Here is a 23,813-nt window from a genome sequence, read left to right on the forward strand (position 1 = left end):
TCCCGTGCAAGCGGAGGAGATGTAACACCTGCCCCTATACCTCCCCCCTTCCCACTGTCCAGGGCCCCAAACACCCCTTCCAGGTGAAACAGCGATTTACTTGTACTTCTCGCAATCTAGTATACTGTATTCGCTGCTCACGATGCGGTCTCCTCTACGTTGGGGAGACCAAACGCAGATTGGGTGACCGCTTTGCGGAACACCTCCGTTCAGTCCATAAGGGTGACCCCGAGCTTCCGGTCGCCTGTCATTTTAATTCACCACTCCATTCCCACTCGGACCTCACCGTCCTTGGCCTCTTGTATTGTTCCACGGAAGCTCAACGTAAACTCCAGGAACAGCACCTCATCTTCCGATTAGGCACTCTGCAGCCTTCCGGACTCAATATCGAGTTCAACAATTTCAGATCATAAGCTCGGCCCCCATTTCATTTTCTCTTGTAATTGTTCCACTCCTTTCCGCCCCCCCCCCCCTTTCCTTTTGTTTCTCTCACACCTGGCAGCTATCTTTTGCCCTGCCAGTACACTTTACACCTAATCTCAGCCTATTACCATCTCGTCTAGCTTCTAATCTCTTTTACTTCTTTTGTTTCTTTTATTCTTTTGTCCGATCGCAGCCCTGCCTTCGATCTAGTTTCTTTTCTTTCCAGTTTTGAAGAAGGGTTCGACCCAAAACGTCAACTCAAATTTCTCTCCACGGATGTTGCCTGACCTGCTGAGTTTTTCCAGCATTTTCTGTTGTTATTTCGGATTTCCAACATCTGCAGTATTTTGCTATCGTAATTGATTTTGAGGTTTGATTGAGGTCTTGACGATAATGAAAGGATTAGATTCAGTCAATGTGGCTAGGCTATTTGAGATGGCTAGATTAGGGAGGACCAGGGGATGAGTATAAGGTACCCAAGCATACAGGTAAGTCAGGCGTCAGAAGGTCTAGAGTCGTCGACTGATGGAACAAGTAGTCGGCTCGTGCAGTGAGTGCGGACATTCAAAAGGGAGCTGGACGAGTTCGAGTGTGGCCAACATTGCTACACACAGGAGTAGGTGGGTGTTTTAGGGGATGCGCCTACTCATCACTGTGGTACCTCTGAACTTGTTTGATCGCCTTCGGAGTTGGAGAGGAATTTTCCAAATTTATTTCTCCTAAATTGGCCGACTTTTTTTTTGCCACTCCCACGTTATTACGTGGCTGGTTGGTCGGGGGTGGGGGTGGGTGCAGTTGGGGGGCACGGGCAATGTTCCCTCTAACTTTGGGCTGCATGGACCCTTTAACGGGCTGCTGGGCCCATTCAAAATTCCTCGCATGGGTGGTTTATCCATTTAAAAGCCGGTGAGCCACTTAAAGGGAACATTGGTCACGGGTGTACATATGGTGCACCATGAACGTATGGGACAGGCTCGATGGTCCGACTGGCCCTATCCACTCTTCCATTTCTGTATGTTTGTAGGTGTGGAATAACCTGCCAGACAGGGGGATCAGACAGATACAGACACATCTGGGTGAACTCAAATACTAGAGTGGGCCTCCACGAGTCAGGTGTTCTATTTGCGCCCTCTCTTACAAACATGCTGTGCCTAACCTACACTATGCTGATCGCTGTCAGGAATCTGTGAACAAACCTACAGGTTTAAGTTTGAGGACTGTATAAATACAGGTCTAGAACCGGACTAGTAACCCACAGGGCCTAGAGTTCAAATCCCACTATGGCAAGTTATGAAGTTGAATTTAATAATTTACCAGAAAAAATGGCCGTGAAAGCTCCCAGACTGTCCTTCAGGGAAGGGAGCCCAGACATTCCCGCCCGGTCTAGTCTACATGTGACTCCACTCCCACACTAAGTGTTGGGTTAATTCCCTCAGGCCCACCATCACCTTCTCAGGGCACTAGGGACAGGCAAAAAATGTGGACTTGTCAGTGTTACGAGAACAAATATAAAATAAATCCCTCTCTCACACATTCCCAGCAAATGCACCTAAACGAAAGGGATAAGGTACTAAGCCAGCTGGTAACTGCAGGGCACAAGAGCGTGATTCTCAACTTGAAAAGCAGAGCTGGAACTCCAGTCTCGATTGGTTTTCTCAGGGGTGAAGTTTAACAGGCATGGGAAAGTGAGTACGGGCAAAGGTGGGATCTGGCACAGGAGTTGTCCCTTTTGTGAAGTGCTCCATTTCACATGCTGACTGTGTTGGAATGTTCACTACAGAAACCAAGGCACCCTACGGCAGGGCACCGCCAAGGAAAGAGTTAAAAAAAAAGTAAAACAAGTAGTGGTACATAATGCCTAGGTTATAAAAGCCAGCAGACTGCAAGAGGAAGGAAAGGCTGAGGAGTTGCACAATTTTGGAAAAGAACGGATTCGAGTAGGACAAGTCTTTGGTCGAACAGAGCGAGAGTGCAGGAAGGAGAAAGGGTGTGTAGGATGCCGTTTATTTGGGGATAAAACCCTGAGAAAGGAGACCATGAATGAGAAAGATACGTTGGATGAGAGGCTCAGGAGCAGAGAAGAAACGGAAAAAATTACATTTAAAAATAACCCTTTTAAAGAAATAATGTGGCCAATTAAATTTGTAGCACAAAATAACCCCATTACCTCAGTGAGATACTGTTGTTCTGTCGCTATTAGTGGATGAATTTGGCTCCCCCCTCACAATCAGCAGCTTCTCTCACTGCAGTAAGTTCTGAATTACCTTTGTGCTCTTTGTAATCTAATAGCTTCAAAAGCAACCCTTCCCTCATTAATGTCGGTCTCCGAATTTAATTCCTCCGTGCTAGTTTTTGCTCTATTTCTCCATCACCATTTCTCTTCATCTGTCCAACTCATTTCAAATCTTTCTGTTCAGTTGGTGCCACTTTCGAGCCCTCCCCTACAGGACTTCAGCTCATAATCTGGCCTGACATTCCGGTACCATACTGAGGGAGTGCTGCACTGGTGGAGGTGTCCAGATAAAACGTTTAACCGTCGGTGGATGATAAATGATTCCAGGGCACTATTCGAAGGAGCACTGCTTGCGGGGTTTTGCTGTATGCAAAATGGCTGCCACCTTCACCATGACGGCAGGTTCACTGTATAACGACGGCCTGAGAGACACGAGGAAGAGATTCATAAAAGCACATTCTTAAGCTTCAAAATTCACCGACTGCACAATGGGGCAGTCCCAATAGTCAGGGGATCAAGTCCAATAATTCTGCTGCAAGGACTGGTTAATTTATGCCATTTTACAGGAAACTCTCTGGTATCCGGCACCGACGGGACCGGGATGGTGCCGGTTGATTAAAAATTCTGGATGACGGAGAGGGTTATCTACCGAGGCTATTTTTAACAAACAAAGAGTCAGACTCCTGTTATTGAGGTGTTCGGACTCCCGACAGCGCCAAGAAGCCGAGTAGTGGCAGTTTGGAGAACTACCCCCACTGACTAACTCGGCCACCACGGGAGACTCGGACTCGGCAACATTTCCGGTTATTGAGGTGTTGTTTTCGGAGTATGAATTTTGCTGGTTAATAGAGAATTCCAGATATTTAGGTGCCGTTTAAACGAGAGTTTCCTGTATTAGCAGTTTTATGCTTTGAGCAGCAACGATTAGGAGCTGGCTCATAAGGGGCTGACTTGTACAGGACACCAATGGCATAAGGCAGGACATTTTTCGGGGGGATGTAGGGGTGGTGGGGGTGTTACATAGGAAGAGGCCATTCAGCCCCTCGAGTCTGTTCAGCCATTCAATTAGATTATGGCTGATCTGTACCTCAACTGCATTTACCCGACTTTGCTCCATATCCCTCGATACCCTCACCGAACACATATCTACTGATCTCAGTCTTGAAAGCTCCAACTTTCCCAGAATCCAGCGCCTCTTGGCGGAGAGAGTTCCCAATTTCCACTACCCTATGTGTGAAAAAATACTGCCTGATTTCACTCCTGAATGGCCTAACTCTAATTTGAAGACTATGTCCCCTCGTTCTGGATTCCCCACCAGAGGAAATAGTTTCTCGGTACCTACCCTATCAAATCCTTTTAACATTTTAAACATCTCATTCAGATCACCCCTCAATCTTCTAAACTTAAGGGAATACAAGCCAAGTTTGTGCAAACTGTCCTCATAATTGAACCCTCTAAGCCTGGTGAATTCTGGTGAATCTGTGCTGCGCCCCCTCCCTGAGGTGCGGGGCCCAGAACTGAACGCAGTGTCCAGGTGGGGTCTGACCAGAGCTCGGTACAACTGAAGCATCACTTCCTCCCCTTTGTGTTACAACCTTCTTAAGGTAAAGAAGTGTTTGGATATGAGTTTGCCAGACCAAAAGCTACTTCAAAAGGTCTATTTTTCAAATAGGAATTTCTCAATAAGGTTCAAACATTATCATTTTCATTAATCTAACAATTTAACTAAAGAAAATGGCAAGAAACAAACAGTCTTGTCGGACAAAAGCTCCAATACACTACGTCCAAGCGCTGGTTACGCGTCACTAGTCTATCAGTAACCGTGCTGCTATTCGCTGCAATATCCCAGTGAACATTTAGAAGCTCAATCCCAACTAATGGGTTTTCACTTTGAATTGCAGAACCAACCAGCCCTTGTGTTTCTATCGAGTGATCGAAGGCACGTCCTTTCGAAAGAAGGAATGGTTTGATATATTTCAAAATTGGAGATATTTCCGGGTGCATTTGAACACCTCGATTATCGCTCCCCCGCCACACAGCTGGAACACTGGCAGAGCAGCACTGAGAATGACTGCACGGAAATCACTGGTGAGGGTAATATGGTTTGTCGTGAGCACATTTAACAGGTAAGCTGCTTCCTATTTGCTTTATTGGAGCGAACCCCAAGATTCCAAATTGCTCCCGTTTGTCACTCCTGCGTGATAGACAGATCTTTGGACTCTAAGGGAATCGAGGGATATGGAGATCGGGCGGGAAAGTGGAGTTGAGGTCGATGATCAGCCACGATCTTATTGAATGGCGGAGCAGGCTCGAGGGGCCGTATGGCGGAGCAGGCTCGAGGGGCCGTATGGCGGAGCAGGCTCGAGGGGCCGTATGGCGGAGCAGGCTCGAGGGGCCGTATGGCGGAGCAGGCTCGAGGGGCCGTATGGCGGAGCAGGCTCGAGGGGCCGTATGGCGGAGCAGGCTCGAGGGGCCGTATGGCGGAGCAGGCTCGAGGGGCCGTATGGCGGAGCAGGCTCGAGGGGCCGTATGGCGGAGCAGGCTCGAGGGGCCGTATGGCGGAGCAGGCTCGAGGGGCCGTATGGCGGAGCAGGCTCGAGGGGCCGTATGGCGGAGCAGGCTCGAGGGGCCGTATGGCGGAGCAGGCTCGAGGGGCCGTATGGCGGAGCAGGCTCGAGGGGCCGTATGGCCGACTCCTGCTCTTATTTCTTATGTTCTTAACTCTGGGTCGAAGTGTGACTCACTCTGCTGATTAACTTCTTTCTTCTGCCAAAGAAATCCTCAAGGAAAGGCAATTGGGGCCGGGCTTATTGCTAGTGGCGGCCTACTCATCCAGCCGATTAACCCAGTGGATTCAGATCCCCCACACCGTGGGAGGTTGTGGCGACTGAACGAGTGAGCGGCTCTGTGAAATACAGGATCTCTGAATCTGTTAACTGGCTGGAGTGCGGGTAGTGAGCGTCTCCCTGAAATGCAGGATCTCGGAATCTGAGAACTGGCTGCAGTGAGCGGCCGGTGGGCAAGTTGAAGCAACAAGCCCACCTTGAGTGAGCTGGCTTCAGACTGCACAAACTCATTTAATGTAGAACTCTGGCAGGGAGCTTCCACCCCTCCAGTCTGGGCTGGAATCAGTATTGACAGGGTACTCGTTATGGGCTCCCACAATAAGTAAAAAGTAATGTTACTGTACACCCTGTAACACCAGAGCCTGGCAAGGGGTGAAAATCCATCGGACAGCTTAAATGCATATACACATGGAACCTCCACCATGCACCCTAACAATGATCCGATAGGATTCTCACAAGACTCTGTCTCCCTGCATGGACTTCCAACACCAGCTCCTATCCAACATGTGACAAGCTCACAGCCCCAGGAAAATTAAATTCAGTTGATGTTACTTATATTGTACTTAGCTGCATTCCCATGTCTGAGCCACACGGGTAAGACTAACAGAGATGCTAGATTTACCCCAGTGGGATGAGGGGCCCCTTTGTTAGAGCACATATCGTAAGTATCCCGCAACGAGAGCCTAAAACTCAGACATCCCACCGTGAGGTTAACATGCTGGAGGGTCTAAGTGCATTCTATATCCTGCTCAGACTTTACCTCTGCCTGTCGAGCTAAGCTACAGAATGCCACGTTATTGAAAACTATATGCTCACATAATTACCCTCTAACATGGCGAAGGGGCAAGAGGTAGAACAGAAGTCATTTAGAGAAAGCTTTAGGCGGTTACACGGAGCCGCACTCCCTTGCAGCTGGATTTGTTAAAAGCAGAATGCATGCTGTAAAGCACCTACCTTTCAAGCAGATTGAGTAAAAACTGCATGCTTCTTTTGCAGATATTTCAACTGTCAACCTATGTTCACAGGTTTCCTGATGCCTTGTGAAATCTATACAAGCAAAGGTTTACCTGCTGGCAGCTTACCAGCCAGTCCAATAACATCTACAAACGCAAAAAACACTCCTGCTCCATTGGTAAACTGATATCAGACATCACACAACAAAGGCTCTGATTAAGCAGTACAGGGCTAGTGCCTGATTCAGAGATTGCTAATACGTGCCGTGTGCGCGACCTTTCAAGAGATTACAGGAGCACAGTTCTGGGACCACCACCTCAATTCCAGCTTTCAGGCACCGGTAATGCACAAAAGAATTCTTCCAAATTCTGTTGAACCAAACAGGCAGCGCCAATAAAGTGACTCGACAAAGCCCCAAGTAAGCAGCAGGGGTGTGAACTGAGACAATTCGGCTGCTTTAGATGACTGAAAAGCGACACATCTACAGGGACATCATGGGAACCATGCGAAGGTTATGCAACTTTACTTACAACACTGGGGAAAAAAAGGTGATTTAAAATTCATTCGCAAGCTGAAAGCACAAACATGATTAAAACAATGTGCAAAACAAAAACAAGAGTTTGTAAAGACAGTTCTATAAGTTGACTCTCTGAGGCAGACTGCGACAACTGTGATCAGTCAGCAAATTCAGGCACATTTTTGCCTGCTGTTGTTTTGAATAGATTTGTTTTCAATAGCCGAAACACATTTTTAAAATAGACGTCATACCGATAGATAATCAGGCTCCATTTTCACATCAAGACCGGCCGGATTTCAAAAACCTAAAGGCAATCACACACAGAAATCCAATGGGCCAAGACCACAGATCCTGCACGGTGACATGACCATGCTGGGAAGCTGGTTGTGGTGTAACCCCAATTTGTTTAAGCCTCCATTTACTTATTTTAATTTAGTAAATTATTTGTCTTCACCTCTGAAATTCAGTCCATTTCAAAAGAATTTAAAATTCAGCCCGTGGGATATTTTGACTGGGTTAGTAAAGTGGCAGCAATACTGTGTTGTAAATGGACACAGGTTGTTCCTGGAACTACACCTGGCCCAACAACCCCTCATACAGTGACACCAAGGCCCTGTAACTATCCAGCTTACTGCCCTCCTCTCCTAATTACACCTTCTCTTGCTGGGTTATCAGCAGGTGCCCCTCTGTGTCTCCCCAAGTGACCACTGTGGTAAACCACTGTTTGTATTCCTGTTTGTCCTGTTTGTATTCCACTGTGTACATGCCTGGACATGCCTCGGCTGACTCCTCCCACAGGTCCTAGTATAAAGGTGACTGCTCCCCAGCCCTTGGTATCCTGGACCGGTCGACCACTCGAGGCAGACCTCCATTCTGTTGTTAATAAAAGCCTTTAGTTACTCTTCTAACTCTCAGTCTTTTATGAGTAATTGATAGCGCATCAACCACTCCGTCTTCACCGAGGGCCTGAGGCTGTTCGACCATGGAGTGGCATTCCAGATGATTCTGATGTCTTCAAACATGCAACTTTAACTTGACAATGAGGGGGGGGAGGAGTCAGTGATTAGTGAGCAGGAGCAGGAACCCTGGCCGATTTTCCCCTCTCTAACCCAGGTGCACCAAAACTAACTGCAGTGGCCACCACCCTATGTCAGCACAATCTTACCAAGGATGGAGCCTGCGACCTTCTGATCTGTAGATATCAGTACCTCACCGGCCCCGTCTATGCCCGCAAGACCATCCGCGGAAGCTGCCCGTTTGTTTTTTTACTTGGACACCGGCTCACGGGAAACCACTAGCCAGCTGATTGATTCCATATATGTGATACATTCTCATATGTCATATAAGTGAGATACCAGCACAGGGATCTGGGTCAAGTAAACCCTCTAACCATTCACAAACTTTATTCATAAAGTGTTGGAGGGTTTCATTAAGATTTTTCCCAATTAAATCTTATTTTGTTCCCTTTCCCATCTGAATAGGAATCTGCTCAACATTCTTTATTTCCAACCTCTTGCTAGTGGCCGTTCCTCATGTCTGAACTGTGATGGCGAGTGTCGGCAGACTGTTGAACTATGAAGGGCACACCATCACCACCCTGTCTTCATACAATGCCCATTCACCCCCCACACCCCTCACAAACTCCAAGTAGGGGGCACCGATAGTGATCAAGAACAGGATCGCTGGCAATCTTTTCCCCTCACTACCCCAGGGCACTGAGGCCAATTCTAAAGGCCCAGCTGGGGCAGCAGGCAAGATCAGGCAACTCAGCACAGGCCTGGGATCAAACAGGACCTTCCTGGTCTCACTCAATAGGATGTCAGGAGAGCAATTACTGGAAACTGGATGGAGGCGGACTGAACGATAACAAAATACTGCAGATGCTGGAAATCCGAAATAACAACAGAAAATGCTGGAAAAACTCAGCAGGCCAGGCAACATCCGTGGAGAGAAATTAGAGTCAACGTTTCGGGTCAAGGGTTTTGACCCGAAACGTTGACTCTAATTTCTCTCCACGGATGTTGCCTGGCCTGCTGAGTTTTTCCAGCATCTTTTGTTGTTATTTTGGAGGCGGACTGAAGTTTGCTTCGGACGCTGATCTTAGAGCGCGAAGCAGCACCTACTCTGGGACACGGTCATCATATTGAACTTACAAATATTGGGACAACCAAACGGGATTCCTGTGCAGTTCGGTCAACTCTTTGGGTTTATAAAATCCAAACCTGGAGCAGTACAAGCAATACGCTACCCACAAGTCAACCTACAGAGCAGCATGCAGTACAGTTAAATACCTGTGCCATTTGCTGTCCTCCCAGAGGAACGGAGCTTTGAGGCGTGGACGATGCAACAGAGGCGGGTGGGAACCGTGGTCGCACAGGACGGGTCATAGAAGGCATCATCTTTGAGGACAGAGGGACAACAGACAAGTAATCGCAAAACAAGAATGCAGTGCTGCAAGGAATGAAAGGAAGCACACACGTCCCCCTGTGGGCTCAAAACCTTCCAGAACCCGGCAGCTCACAGCTGGCACCAGCTTTTGTTATGTTAAGCATTTCTGTTGTGTGGCATTCTGATGGGGGGAAAACATGGGAAGTGTGAACAGACCCAGAATCTAATGGGGGAAACACAGGAAGTGTGAACAGACCCAGAATCTAATGGGGGAAAAACAGGAAGTGTGAACAGACCCAGAATCTAATGGGGGAAACACAGGAAGTGTGAACAGACCCAGAATCTAATGGGGGAAACATGGGCAATGTGAACAGTCCCAGAATCTAATGGGGGAAACATGGGCAGTGTGAACAGACCCAGAATCTAATGGGGGAAACACAGGAAGTGTGAACAGACCCAGAATCTAATGGGGAAACATGGGCAGTGTGAACAGACCCAGAATCTAATGGGGAAACATGGGCAGTGTGAACAGACCCAGAATCTAATGGGGGAAACATGGGCAATGTGAACAGACCCAGAATCTAATGGGGAAACATGGGCAGTGTGAACAGACCCAGAATCTAATGGGGGAAACATGGGCAGTGTGAACAGACCCAGAATCTAATGGGGAAACATGGGCAGTGTGAACAGACCCAGAATCTAATGGGGAAACATGGTCAGTGTAAACAGACCCAGAATCTAATGGGGGAAACATGGGCAGTGTGAACAGACCCAGAATCTAATGGGGAAACATGGGCAGTGTGAACAGACCCAGAATCTAATGGGGGAAACATGGGCAGTGTGAACAGACCCAGAATCTAATGGGGAAACATGGTCAGTGTAAACAGACCCAGAATCTAATGGGGAAAACATGGGCAGTGTGAACAGACCCAGAATCTAATGGGGAAACATGGGCAGTGTGAACAGACCCAGAATCTAATGGGGAAACATGGTCAGTGTAAACAGACCCAGAATCTAATGGGGAAACATGGGCAGTGTGAACAGACCCAGAATCTAATGGGGAAACATGGGCAGTGTGAACAGACCCAGAATCTAATGGGGAAACATGGGCAGTGTGAACAGACCCAGAATCTAATGGGGAAACATGGGCAGTGTGAACAGACCCAGAATCTAATGGGGAAACATGGGCAGTGTGAACAGACCCAGAATCTAATGGGGGAAACATGGGCAGTGTGAACAGACCCAGAATCTAATGGGGAAACATGGGCAGTGTGAACAGACCCAGAATCTAATGGGGAAACATGGGCAGTGTGAACAGACCCAGAATCTAATGGGGGAAACATGGGCAGTGTGAACAGACCCAGAATCTAATGGGGAAACATGGGCAGTGTAAACAGACCCAGAATCTAATGGGGAAACATGGGCAGTGTGAACAGACCCAGAATCTAATGGGGAAACATGGGCAGTGTGAACAGACCCAGAATCTAATGGGGGAAACATGGGCAGTGTGAACAGACCCAGAATCTAATGGGGGAAACATGGGCAGTGTGAACAGTCCCAGAATCTAATGGGGAAACATGGGCAGTGTGAACAGACCCAGAATCTAATGGGGAAACATGGGCAGTGTGAACAGACCCAGAATCTAATGGGGAAACATGGGCAGTGTGAACAGACCCAGAATCTAATGGGGAAACATGGGCAGTGTGAACAGACCCAGAATCTAATGGGGAAACATGGGCAGTGTGAACAGACCCAGAATCTAATGGGGAAACATGGTCAGTGTGAACAGACCCAGAATCTAATGGGGAAACATGGGCAGTGTGAACAGACCCAGAATCTAATGGGGAAACATGGGCAGTGTGAACAGACCCAGAATCTAATGGGGGAAACATGGGCAGTGTGAACAGACCCAGAATCTAATGGGGAAACATGGGCAGTGTGAACAGACCCAGAATCTAATGGGGAAACATGGGCAGTGTGAACAGACCCAGAATCTAATGGGGAAACATGGGCAGTGTGAACAGACCCAGAATCTAATGGGGAAACATGGGCAGTGTGAACAGACCCAGAATCTAATGGGGAAACATGGGCAGTGTGAACAGACCCAGAATCTAATGGGGAAACATGGGCAGTGTGAACAGACCCAGAATCTAATGGGGAAACATGGGCAGTGTGAACAGACCCAGAATCTAATGGGGAAACATGGGCAGTGTGAACAGACCCAGAATCTAATGGGGAAACATGGTCAGTGTGAACAGACCCAGAATCTAATGGGGAAACATGGGCAGTGTGAACAGACCCAGAATCTAATGGGGAAACATGGGCAGTGTGAACAGACCCAGAATCTAATGGGGGAAACATGGGCAGTGCGAACAGACCCAGAATCTAATGGGGAAACATGGGCAGTGTGAACAGACCCAGAATCTAATGGGGAAACATGGGCAGTGTGAACAGACCCAGAATCTAATGGGGAAACATGGGCAGTGTGAACAGACCCAGAATCTAATGGGGAAACATGGGCAGTGTGAACAGACCCAGAATCTAATGGGGAAACATGGGCAGTGTGAACAGACCCAGAATCTAATGGGGAAGCATGGTCAGTGTGAACAGACCCAGAATCTAATGGGGAAACATGGGCAGTGTGAACAGACCCAGGATCTAATGGGGAAACATGGGCAGTGTGAACAGACCCAGAATCTAATGGGGAAACATGGGCAGTGTGAACAGACCCAGAATCTAATGGGGAAACATGGGCAGTGTGAACAGACCCAGAATCTAATGGGGAAACATGGGCAGTGTGAACAGACCCAGAATCTAATGGGGAAACATGGTCAGTGTGAACAGACCCAGAATCTAATGGGGAAACATGGTCAGTGTGAACAGACCCAGAATCTAATGGGGAAACATGGGCAGTGTGAACAGACCCAGAATCTAATGGGGAAACATGGGCAGTGTGAACAGACCCAGAATCTAATGGGGAAACATGGGCAGTGTGAACAGACCCAGAATCTAATGGGGAAACATGGGCAGTGTGAACAGACCCAGAATCTAATGGGGAAACATGGGCAGTGTGAACAGACCCAGAATCTAATGGGGAAACATGGGCAGTGTGAACAGACCCAGAATCTAATGGGGGAAACATGGGCAGTGTGAACAGACCCAGAATCTAATGGGGAAACATGGGCAGTGTGAACAGACCCAGAATCTAATGGGGAAACATGGGCAGTGTGAACAGACCCAGAATCTAATGGGGAAATAAACAGGTTTAATTTTTTGTTCTCACTGGAATTACTTCATTTTTTGTTTAAAACCAAAACATCGAATTCATTTTTGTTGTATTTTTTACCGGGAGGTGGGGAGGATTCAGCTTAAACCATGGATTACAGAGTTTATCGGAATCGCATCCATTGGTTAGATTCTACCAGAGTGTTGTCCAATAGAAATTGCTGACTAGCCACATGTGTGGTTACAGCGACACTGTTTTCGCCACTTGCACTAATTTTAATCGAAAGCACCTTGCACACACTCACGCAATACATGTAGATGCACTGCACATGTATATTTACAGAACAAACATCTACCACCATTCATTAACCAAGGAGGTAAAGCACTCAATGATCAAAAAACATTCGCACACTCTGCTTTTCACCGTACCATTTTACCAACAAATGGACAAAAGGTTAAAGTGCAGATGGATACACCGTGTGAGTGTGTATTGAGATCACAGGCCCAATGACCGTGACTCATTATTTATTTACTGCTCAGAAATGCAATTATCCACATCTGGATTCCCAATCAGCCACATGTGCCTAGTGGCCAACGTATTGGACAACACTGACCTAGTGGATGCTGCTAACTTTTGTACTACCCATTTCCTCCGCCCATTTCCCGGAGGTACTGATGCTCGCTGGGGTAGTTCCACAAGAACTGCCTGCCACCCAATGGGCCATTCTGAGAGAGAGATTCTGGGCTAGGAGTGTCAGCGGGTATTCCAGCCGAGCCCGCTCTCGCCCGACATTCATTCATGAATTTTTCAGCCGAAATGACAACTTTTTAAATTAAATTTTAACTAGACGAATCCCATCTATTTTTTGTTGCCTCGAGGGTGCTGGAGCTGACAAGGTACCGGGATGTCACCCGCAGGTTATCGACCCGATGTTTACTAACTGAAAAGCGCTGCACCCTTCTTCATGCTCAGGTCACTCGTGTCTTAGATTTTGCTGCTCTAGGGAGCCAAACCACCTGAAATTCAAGCCTTAAAGCCGGCCAATATACCACAGAACAGAAATTAGATCAATGGAACAATGGGGGACAAACATCGCAGGGCAAATTGCCGCGAGTTTAAAATACAAAGGACTTTCCCCAGATCTTGCAGTTTCTTCAATTTTTTTTGCTATTGTACGCACTTGCTTTCCTGATCAGCTTTCAGTCCTCGCCACTTTATAAAGTGCATTTATGTCATGACACGTGGCAATTTGAAGGTGGAAACAATCGAGACAATAGTGAATCATAGAAAACAAAATGTCTTCCCTTCCCCACCCACCCCTTAGATTTTTTTTATAGGACGTGTGTGCTTTCAAAAATAAAGTTTAAATCCAGCAATACTTAAACAAAAGAGGCAGCTCGAGCAGAGACTGAAGGACAGAGGATCCAGTGACTCCATTAGTTCACAGAAACACAGAGGCAGCCAGCAAAGGGCAATGAGGCGATTAAAACAGGAAGCACCACAACATGCACTGACCGACAGGCAATACCTGGACAGAAACCGATCGGGTAAAGCCACACTGCAAAACCGCTGGCTGGTTAGTCTACACGCCAACGTCATAACACACACTTTAGGAACAGAATACGAGTCCCTCCACTGACCTGACCTACACCTACAATCAGTGTTGCTGTGCACTACCTGTTCATGTATCTAACAATGTCTTTGTGACGTCCCTTGAGCCTGTCACGCACGTTAAGCACATCGTCTACTGTTGACTGGCAAGTTGGTCTCGTCTTTCTTCCTCCTTGGTTAAGTGTTTAAGTCGCTGTTTTTCTCCTTTCCAATCGGCTACTTTCTTTCATTATCCAATCGTATTACACAAAACCAGTACTAAGATTTTGAGATACAGTTGCCATGGCAGCTCCTCACCCACCCTAGTGTACACCCCTAAAGGCAAATTATAAGATAACACTCTCAAAAACTCCCCAACAAGAATACAATTTCCAGGAGTCAACACTGTGATTGGACTTGGGCTCAGGTTGTTCTGTTCCTGATCTCACTGACAAGAGGCAACTATCTATAAATGTATTTTGCAAGGCCCAGGGTCTCGAAAGCATTCAGTGCCACTCCTTCCCATCACATTATTAGCCTGTAGCCATTTCCAACCCGCTGCCCCTCATCCATGCCTTTCCCCCCAGCAGTCATCCAATCCATGGACTGACAGCAGGTGCGGGGGAATGAGGTAACCTCTTGCCAGCCCCAGGAGCGCCCTTCACCCTCCATCAGGGTGAGCTGCTGCCACCTCACACACTGCCCGCACCCCCCCACCCCTTCCTCTTACTGTCCAGTTTGGCTATTAGTGGGAAACACATGAAATAAAAGACAGAATTCCTCAGCTCCTGGATGTTTGCGCCAGTCAGCAACAGCACTGCATCCAGCCAACACTGAGAGAAAGACCATCTGGTCTGGGGTAGAGGTGTATCTCGGCCCAGGCCCTAGTTCGAGCCCAATTCTCTCTCAGCCCCCCAGCTTCATACCCAGGCATTTTTACGGCCATTGGTGGGCCAGAGCTGCAAGTCTGGTTCTAACACTCCATGGGCCTTGAGAGGGGGGGTAAGAGGAAAAAGAGTGAGCGAGAGACATACATATAGAAAGAAATAGTAAGAAAGTGTGTCAGAGGCATACAGAGAGTGGGAGACGTAATAGAAGAGAGGAGACAGAAAAAAAACTTAAAAGGGGAAAAATGCAGATAGAGAGATGACAATGAGAGAAAATGTGAAACGGGCATAGAGAGAGAGGCAGAGGGAAAGAGTTCAAAACAAAAAGAGAGATAGGGGGAGACAGAAGGAATTAGAGAGCGGGAAGAGAAAGAGAGAGCCCATTACAGGCCGACAGAATTGTACTTTAGCCAGTGAGCAATGCCACAGGAGATCTGCCTTTAAAGGATGCTGGAACAGACCCTTGCTCCACAATTTCTCAGCTCTCAATTCTTCCAGCATCGAAGCTTTGGATACCATGCACTGGGAAGCTCAGCAGGAACCAGGCATGTGGGAGAGGAGATCAATCAATGAAAGCAAAGGAAACCAGAACTGGGCCTGGAGATTGAGCACTGGGCTGGAAGCATCGAAGCTCTATGAAACACAAAGCATCGAAGCCTTGGTTACAACCCTGTTCAACACCACACACACAGAGCAACAAGGCTCAGAGGGAATGTATAACACTAATACCCTTATTAAAAGAGGAAGAGTGGGCACAAGATCGTTAGCATATCCCACCTCTTGCATCAGCAACATGGTTAAAGAGTCCAGATACCGGTGGGATATTTAAAAGGCCACAGTTAAACTCACATTAGATACAAGTCCTGCCACAGTACTGTACTCTTTTGACAACATGCCAGCTCTTGATATTTTGTCTGTAAGGGCTCAGGATGGAGCACGTTCTGACAAATAATTTCAAGGACCATAGATTGATAGAGAGTGCCTAGTGCCTCACAGGGTGCAACACCTGCCATTGCTGTGATGGAGGGCCATTAAAAGAGAACATGCAGTCTCCCCAAACAGCTCAGCTGCTGAAGGCATTGAGTAGCTGATCCAAACAGACCAGAGTTTGATCTTGATGAGAACGGCAGTGCAGGCCCAACATACAAGTCCTGGATTAGGGAGGGGCCAAACTGGCCAAAGTTTCTACTCAATGCAGTACTGCAGTTACTGGTTTCAGCCTATGAGTTACTAGAAATGTCTTTAGTGGCAGAAAATGGGTATTACAGGAAACTCTTTCGTATCCGGCACCTACAGGACTGGGATGGTGCCGGTTGATTAAAAATTCCGGATAACGAAGAAGGGACATGGAGTGACAATGGCCCAAAGTACGAGAGCCCCGTTCCCCAGACACAAGGGGCTGGAGCCACGTTCCCCAGACACAGGGGCCGGAGCCTCGTTCGCCAGACACAGGGGCCAGAGCCCCGTTCCCCAGACACAGGGGCCAGAGCCTCGTTCCCCAGACACAGGGGCCGGAGCCTCGTTCCCCAGACACAGGGGCCGGAGCCCCGTTCCACAGACACAGGGGCCGGAGCCTCGTTCCCCAGACACAGGGGCCGGAGCCTCGTTCCCCAGACACAGGGGCCGGAGCCTCGTTCCCCAGACACAGGGGCCGGAGCCCCGTTCCACAGACACAGGGGCCGGAGCCTCGTTCCCCAGACACAGGGGCCGGAGCCTCGTTCCCCAGACACAGGGGCCGGAGCCCCGTTCCCCAGACACAGGGGCCGGAGCCCCGTTCCCCAGACACAGGGGCCGGAGCCTCGTTCCCCAGACACAGGGGCCGGAGCCCCGTTCCACAGACACAGGGGCCGGAGCCTCGTTCCCCAGACACAGGGGCCGGAGCCTCGTTCCCCAGACACAGGGGCCGGAGCCCCGGTCCCCAGACACAGGGGCCGGAGCCCCGGTCCCCAGACACAGGGGCCGGAGCCCCGGTCCCCAGACACAGGGGCCGGAGCCCCGGTCCCCAGACACAGGGGCCGGAGCCCCGGTCCCCAGACACAGGGGCCGGAGCCCCGTTCCCCAGACACAAGGGGCTGGAGCCACGTTCCCCAGACACAGGGGCCGGAGCCCCGTTCCCCAGACACAGGGGCCGGAGCCTCGTTCCCCAGACACAGGGGCCGGAGCCCCGTTCCACAGACACAGGGGCCGGAGCCTCGTTCCCCAGACACAGGGGCCGGAGCCTCGTTCCCCAGACACAGGGGCCGGAGCCCCGTTCCACAGACACAGGGGCCGGAGCCTCGTTCCCCAGACACAGGGGCCGGAGCCCCGGTCCCCAGACACAGGGGCCGGAGCCTCGTTCCCCAGACACAAGGGCCTGGAGCCCCGTTCCCCAGACACAGGGGCCGGAGCCTCGTTCCACAGACACAGGGGCCGGAGCCCCGTTCCACAGACACAGGGGCCGGAGCCCCGGTCCCCAGACACAGGGGCCGGAGCCCCGGTCCCCAGACACAGGGGCCGGAGCCCCGTTCCCCAGACACAGGGGCCGGAGCCCCGGTCCCCAGACACAGGGGCCGGAGCCCCGGTCCCCAGACACAGGGGCCGGAGCCTCGTTCCCCAGACACAGGGGCCGGAGCCTCGTTCCCCAGACACAGGGGCCGGAGCCCCGTTCCCCAGACACAGGGGCCGGAGCCCCGTTCCCCAGACACAGGGGCCGGAGCCCCGGTCCCCAGACACAGGGGCCGGAGCCTCGTTCCCCAGACACAGGGGCCGGAGCCTCGTTCCCCAGACACAGGGGCCGGAGCCTCGTTCCCCAGACACAGGGGCCGGAGCCCCGTTCCACAGACACAGGGGCCGGAGCCTCGTTCCCCAGACACAGGGGCCGGAGCCCCGTTCCCCAGACACAGGGGCCGGAGTCTCGTTCCCCAGACACAGGGGCCGGAGCCCCGTTCCCCAGACACAGGGGCCGGAGCCTCGTTCCCCAGACACAGGGGCCGGAGCCCCGTTCCCCAGACACAGGGGCCGGAGCCTCGTTCCCCAGACACAGGGGCCGGAGCCCCGTTCCCCAGACACAGGGGCCGGAGCCCCGTTCCCCAGACACAGGGGCCGGAGCCTCGTTCCCCAGACACAGGGGACGGAGCCCCGGTCACACAGCCACAGGTACAGTGGATCAAGTTACACAACCAGAGGTTCAGGAGCCATGGTTACACGGCAAAGGTACGAGAACCCCGGTTACACAGCCACAAATATACAGTATACGGAAGTCTCAAAACCTACTCCAGAATTTTGCCGGTTATTAGAGAATTCCGGATAATTAGGTGCCGTTTAAACGAGAGTTTCCTGTATAACAATAAAATTTAATCCACCGGGTCCTCCTGGAGATTGAAGTACCTTTGCTGGACCCAGACCTTTCCATCTTTGGCTGTTGGTGACCAGATCGTATCAGAATTTAATTCATAGCTGCTGCCACAACCTGGGTAATTGGCATAAATCAGCATTCTTCATATTGCTCGATTCTAATCCTCCAAACTCAATCCCAAGTAGGCAATATGCAGATGGAGTTCAATGCGGGGAAAGTGCGAGGTCATCCACTGTGGACCTAAGATAGAGCAGAGTATTTTCTAAATGGTGAGAAGCTGGGAACTGTGGAGGCACAGCGAGATTTTTAGGGGTCCATGAACAGAAATCACTAAAAGGTAGTGGTCAGGTACAGGAAATAATTGAAAAGGCTAATGGAATGTTGGCCTTTATTTCAAGGGGGCTGGAGTACACAGTGGAAGCTATGTTACAGCTGTACAAAGCTCCGCTTAGACCATATCTGGAGTCACTGCACCGTAGGAAGGATATGTTGGCCTTGGAGGGGGTGCAGTGCAGATTAATCAGAATACCTAAAAGGGTTAAATTATGAGGATAAATAAATTGCAAAGTCTTGTATTCCCCTCAATATAGAAGATTAAGGGGTGAACTAATTGAGGTGTTTAACATAGAAACATAGAAGATAGGAGCAGGAGTAGGCCATTCGGCCCCTCGAGCCTGCTCCGCCATTCAATGCGATCATGGCTGATCATCCAAGTTCAGTACCCGGTACCTGCTTTCTCCCCATACCCCTTGATCCCTTTAGCCTTAAGAAATATATCCAACTCCTTCTTGAATATATTTAATGAATTGGCCTCTACTGCCTTCTGTGGTAGAGAATTCCACAGGTTCACCACTCTTTGGGTGAAGAAATTCCTCCTCATCTCTGTCTTAAATGGCTTGCCCCTTATCCTTAGACTGTGACCCCTGGTTCTGGATTCCCCGACCATCGGGAACATCCTTCCTGCATCTAGTCTGTCTAGTCCTGCCAGAATTTTATAAGTTTCAATGAGGTCCCCTCTCATTCTTCTAAACTCCAGCGAGTATAAGCCCAATCGACCCAATCTCTCCTCATACATCATTCCTGCCATCCCAGGTATCAGCCTGGTGAATCTTCGCTGAACTCCTTCCATGGCAAGAATATCCTTCCTCAGATAAGGCGACCAAAACTGCACACAATACTCAACATGTGGTCTCACCAAGGCCCTGTACAAATGTTACAAATGTAGCAAGACATCCTTGTTCCTGTACTCAAACCCTCTCACTATGAAGGCCAACATACCATTTGCCTTCTTAACCGCCTGCTGCACCTGCATGCTTACCTTCAGCGACTGGTGCACAAGGACACCCAGGTCTCGTTGCACTTCCCCTTCTCTAAATCTATTGCCATTCAGATATTAAACTGCCTTCCTGTTTTTGACACCAAAGTGGATAACCTCACATTTATCCACGTTATATTGCATCTGCCATGCTTTTGCCCAATCACCCAACCTGTCCAAATCATCCTGTAGTTTCTTGGCATCCTCCTCACAGCACACACGTCCACCCAGCTTTGTGTCATCTGCAAATTGGGAGATATTACATCTAGTTCCCTTGTCTAGATCATTAATATATATTGTGAATAGCTGGGGTCCAAGGACCGATCCCTGCGGTACCCCACTAGTCACTGCCTGCCACTCGGAAAAAGACCCGTTTATTCCAACTCTTTGCTTTCTATCTGCCAACCAGTTCTCTATCCAAGTCAGTACCTTGCCCCCAATCCCATGTGCCTTAACTTTACACGCTAATCTCTGATGTGGGACCTTAGCGAAAGCCTTCTGAAAGTCCAAATACACCACATCCACTGGTTCTCCCTTATTTATTTTACTAGTTACATCCTCAAAAAATTCCAGTAGATTAGTCAAGCACGATTTACCTTTTGTAAATCCATGTTGACTTTGTCCGATCCTGTCACTGTTTTCCAAGTGCTCTGCTATTACATCCTTTATAATGGACTCTAGCATTTTCCCCACTACCGATGTCAGGCTTACCGGTCTGTAATTCCCCGTTTTCTCTCTACCACCTTTTTTGAACAGTGTGATTAAAGGATTTAATAGGGTAGATATGGAGAAACTATTTCCTCTTGTGAGAGAGTCCAGAACAATGGGGCAGAGCCTTAAAATTAGAGCTAGGCCGTTCGGGGTGATGTCAGAAAGCACTTCTTAGTGGAAATCAGGAACTCTCTCCCCCAAAAAGCTATTGAGGCTAGGAAAAATTGAAAATGTCAAAACTCAGATTGATTTTTGTTAGGAAAGGGCATTAAGGGTTATGGAACCAAGGCGGGTAGATGGAGTTAAGATACAGATCAGCCATGAGCTAATTGAATGGCGGAACAGTCTCGAGGGGCCGAATGGCCTACTCCTGTTCCTATAAATAGCAAGAACATGGACTCTCATAATACTTGGAAGGAGTCCCTCATCCAGCAACATATGCAGATATGAAAGAATCACACCTCAGTGGATTTAGTCAAAACACAAGTGGGCAAGCACTTCCATTTGGTATTGTCAGCCTGCAGAGTAGAAATTCCCTGGAGCCTAGAAACATTGCCACCATTGGCTACTTAAGCTAGCTGCCGAGCACTGGGCATCACTGACCATTTATCCAAGTCAGGGGGTCTTGTCTGTTTGCGATCTTGATGGATTTCTTGGGGGTCCAGAACAATGGGACATAACCTTAACATGTGTGCATAGGCCCAGAGTTCTGAGAACCAGGTCTTTCTACACCATCATAGAGCCAATGAGATGGTCATTGTGTCCCCTCCTTCCAGACCTCAGAACTGAAATGTTGAGGGAAAATGAAGAAACGGTGTACAGGAATCCATCCTGCCATGCGGATCAGCAGTCCACCCGCTTACATCTTCAAAATGGATCAGAAGTCCAGCAGCCTCGTCTTGGAATGCGGCCATGAGGATTATCTACTCTTCAGTACCTCCATCCTTTGAGGATGGCGTTGACTGCCTGAGTGGAGAGTTAATTCCTGTCGAGGGTCATCGACCTTTGGAACAAGTTGCCAGCTCGTGCAGATTCTCTGTAAACGCTCACAAGGGATCTGGACGTGCTCCTGGTTGTGGCTGACACTGCAGCATATAAAAGGTAGGTGGGGCATTGTGAGATATGGTGGTCTCCTGGAGCTCGTTTTGATCACCATTGGTTATCGGAGAGGGATTTCCCAGATTTTTCCTCCTGAATTAGCCTAGGGATTTTTTTTCCAAATCTGGCTTTTGCCTCTCCCAGGAGATTACTTGGCAGCTGGTGGGTGGGAGGGAGGGGTGTTGGAATCGGGATGTTCAGTGGCATCATGCCCATCTGGGACAAGCTCAACGGCCCAGCTGTCTGGATGTGCCAATTAGCTGGATGCTGCCTCTGCTGAGAATATCCACCTGTTGGGTACTGGCCAACAGTTCCACTGGATTCAGTCAGCACTGGCGCCATATCTGCCGTTCGTCCTCTGAGGACTGGGACTAAGTCACGCTCTGTTTATTTACACATACCAGACAGCCGTGGTGCTACGGGCCCATACCTTGACCACGCTGTTGAAATATCTCGAGAGTTCCAGCCAAACTGCTCGGACCTTTTAGGTGTCGCAAGTCGCAGGAAGGACTCCACAATCTCTGCCCAGGGGACCAAAGTAGAACATTCGGCTGCAATACTCACTTGAATAGTTATGCCTAGCTGTCTAATGCCATCAGAACCAGGATGGGCAAGGAACGCTGCACCCATAACTTTAGTCTTCACCTTCCAGAATCATGGCAAAGCAGTACAATGGTGAACGGCTTCAGTACAACCTTCAGCCAGTGAGCTTGGTAAGAAACCATCTGACATTCGCGTGTTCACTGCGAGTAAAGCTTCATACCCCCATCCATCCAGCTGCTTCGACTCCTGCTCGGGACTAAATGTGGCTTTTTCCCTTAACGAGGGATTTGCTGTGCTCTGTGTGTTCCTGAAAAATTGCCAATGAACCAACCAGACAGCTGTGTAAACAGAACAACTTCTGAAACCTGAGTGGACTGGTACAGTTTATCCGAGTGGGACACTACAGCACGTAGGAGCAGATTCTTGACAACCATCTTAGTTGTAGTTCACATTAGAGGGAATCCCAAGAAGCTGTATTTACTAAGCCGAAGAGGGCAAACCTTGCATGTTTCTGGCAAAGGCAGAGGCTTAAACCCCAGGCCCCGAGACAATCCAGACTTGTCAATCGATACATTCACTCTGCCTGCGGCCTCCCATTTGAGGCCGGAGGTTCTCACGCAACAGGAACTTCTCTCCCATTTCCTCATCCTCCTCAAAGAAAATAAAACCTGTGTACCTCGCCAAAATATCCAACAGCCTTGGGACGCTCTGAGGCTCGTCCTAGCTTCTGAAACTGCAATGGTCGAAATCTTTAGGAGATAGACTTGCCTGGGCCCATAAATACTGTTGGAGCTTTGACAGCTGAGGGCATGGAGACATCTCATCCAGTGCCTGTGCAGGTGCCCCTCCATGGTTGCAGGTCTATGGCGGAATTGATTTGGATTGAAACTGTTTCTGGAGCCAATAATTCAGCTGGGGGCGTTGCTGAAATCTACATTAGCAGAAGCCGCCCTAGTCACCCAATATTGACTGATGACTGCCCAGCAGACAAACCTGAAGGCTAGGCTGAGTTGTCGCCAATGCTGTCTCATCGGAGACCGCAGCCTAGTCCTGTCGCACCGGAGACCGCGTGCAGTCTAGGGCTGAGTCGTCAGAGATTGTGCACAGTCTCAGGCAGCTTCATCAGAGTCACAAGATATTAAAAGCAGAACCTCAAGTGAATAAGGTTCACAGTTTAGTATCAGATGCAATAATGAATTTATATAAAACCTTAGCAAGACCACAGTTGAAGTACTATGTGCAATTCTGGACTCCACACTATAGGGAGAATACTGAGGCAGTAGGAAGGGTTCAATGCAGATTTACTAGTATTTTCTCATATTGGGCAGAGTCCAAGAAAGAAAAAAGCTTGAAAAATTGGAGTTGTTTTCATTATAACAGAGGAGATTACTGGGTGATTTGATCGAGATATTTAAAATTATGAAGACACAGGACAGGACAGATAGAAACAAGCTATTTCCTGGAGTCTAGAACAAGGGGACATAGATACAAGATTAAATGAAGGATTATGGGGCAGAGAGCAGTGGAAGTTTTTTTTGGCAGAGGGTTGAGGGGCTTTGGAATACACTGCCAGAGTTAGTGACTGAAGCAGAGACCATGTCAACATTTAAGAATCGGTTAGATAGCTGGTTGAAGGAAAGGGGAGCAAAGGGATATGGGAACAGGATTGGGACTACAGGTCATGGTTTCACCCCACTTCACTGTGTCAGCGATGTTGCAAGTTGGTTATCACCGAGATCGCTACAGTT

General features: G+C 49.1%; 1 protein-coding gene across 4 annotated transcripts in view; it reads right to left on the reverse strand.

Annotated features, from left to right (window-relative positions):
- The window catches only part of med15 (mediator complex subunit 15), a 146,674-nt gene that overhangs the window by 65,605 nt on the left and 57,256 nt on the right, over positions 1–23,813 (reverse strand). For 3 of the 4 annotated variants that reach the window (XM_085962083.1, XM_085962080.1, XM_085962081.1), the window contains one exon: positions 9,265–9,372. The exons of the other annotated variant lie outside the window; for it this stretch is intronic. In XM_085962083.1, the coding sequence (XP_085818209.1) occupies positions 9,265–9,372 (108 nt within the window). The remainder of the gene's footprint in view (positions 1–9,264; positions 9,373–23,813) is intronic. 4 annotated transcript variants of the gene reach the window in all.

Source organism: Somniosus microcephalus, chromosome 19, assembly GCF_052327205.1.
Source record: "Somniosus microcephalus isolate GS21.2 chromosome 19, FLI_Smic_1.0, whole genome shotgun sequence".
Taxonomy (NCBI): domain Eukaryota; kingdom Metazoa; phylum Chordata; class Chondrichthyes; order Squaliformes; family Somniosidae; genus Somniosus; species Somniosus microcephalus.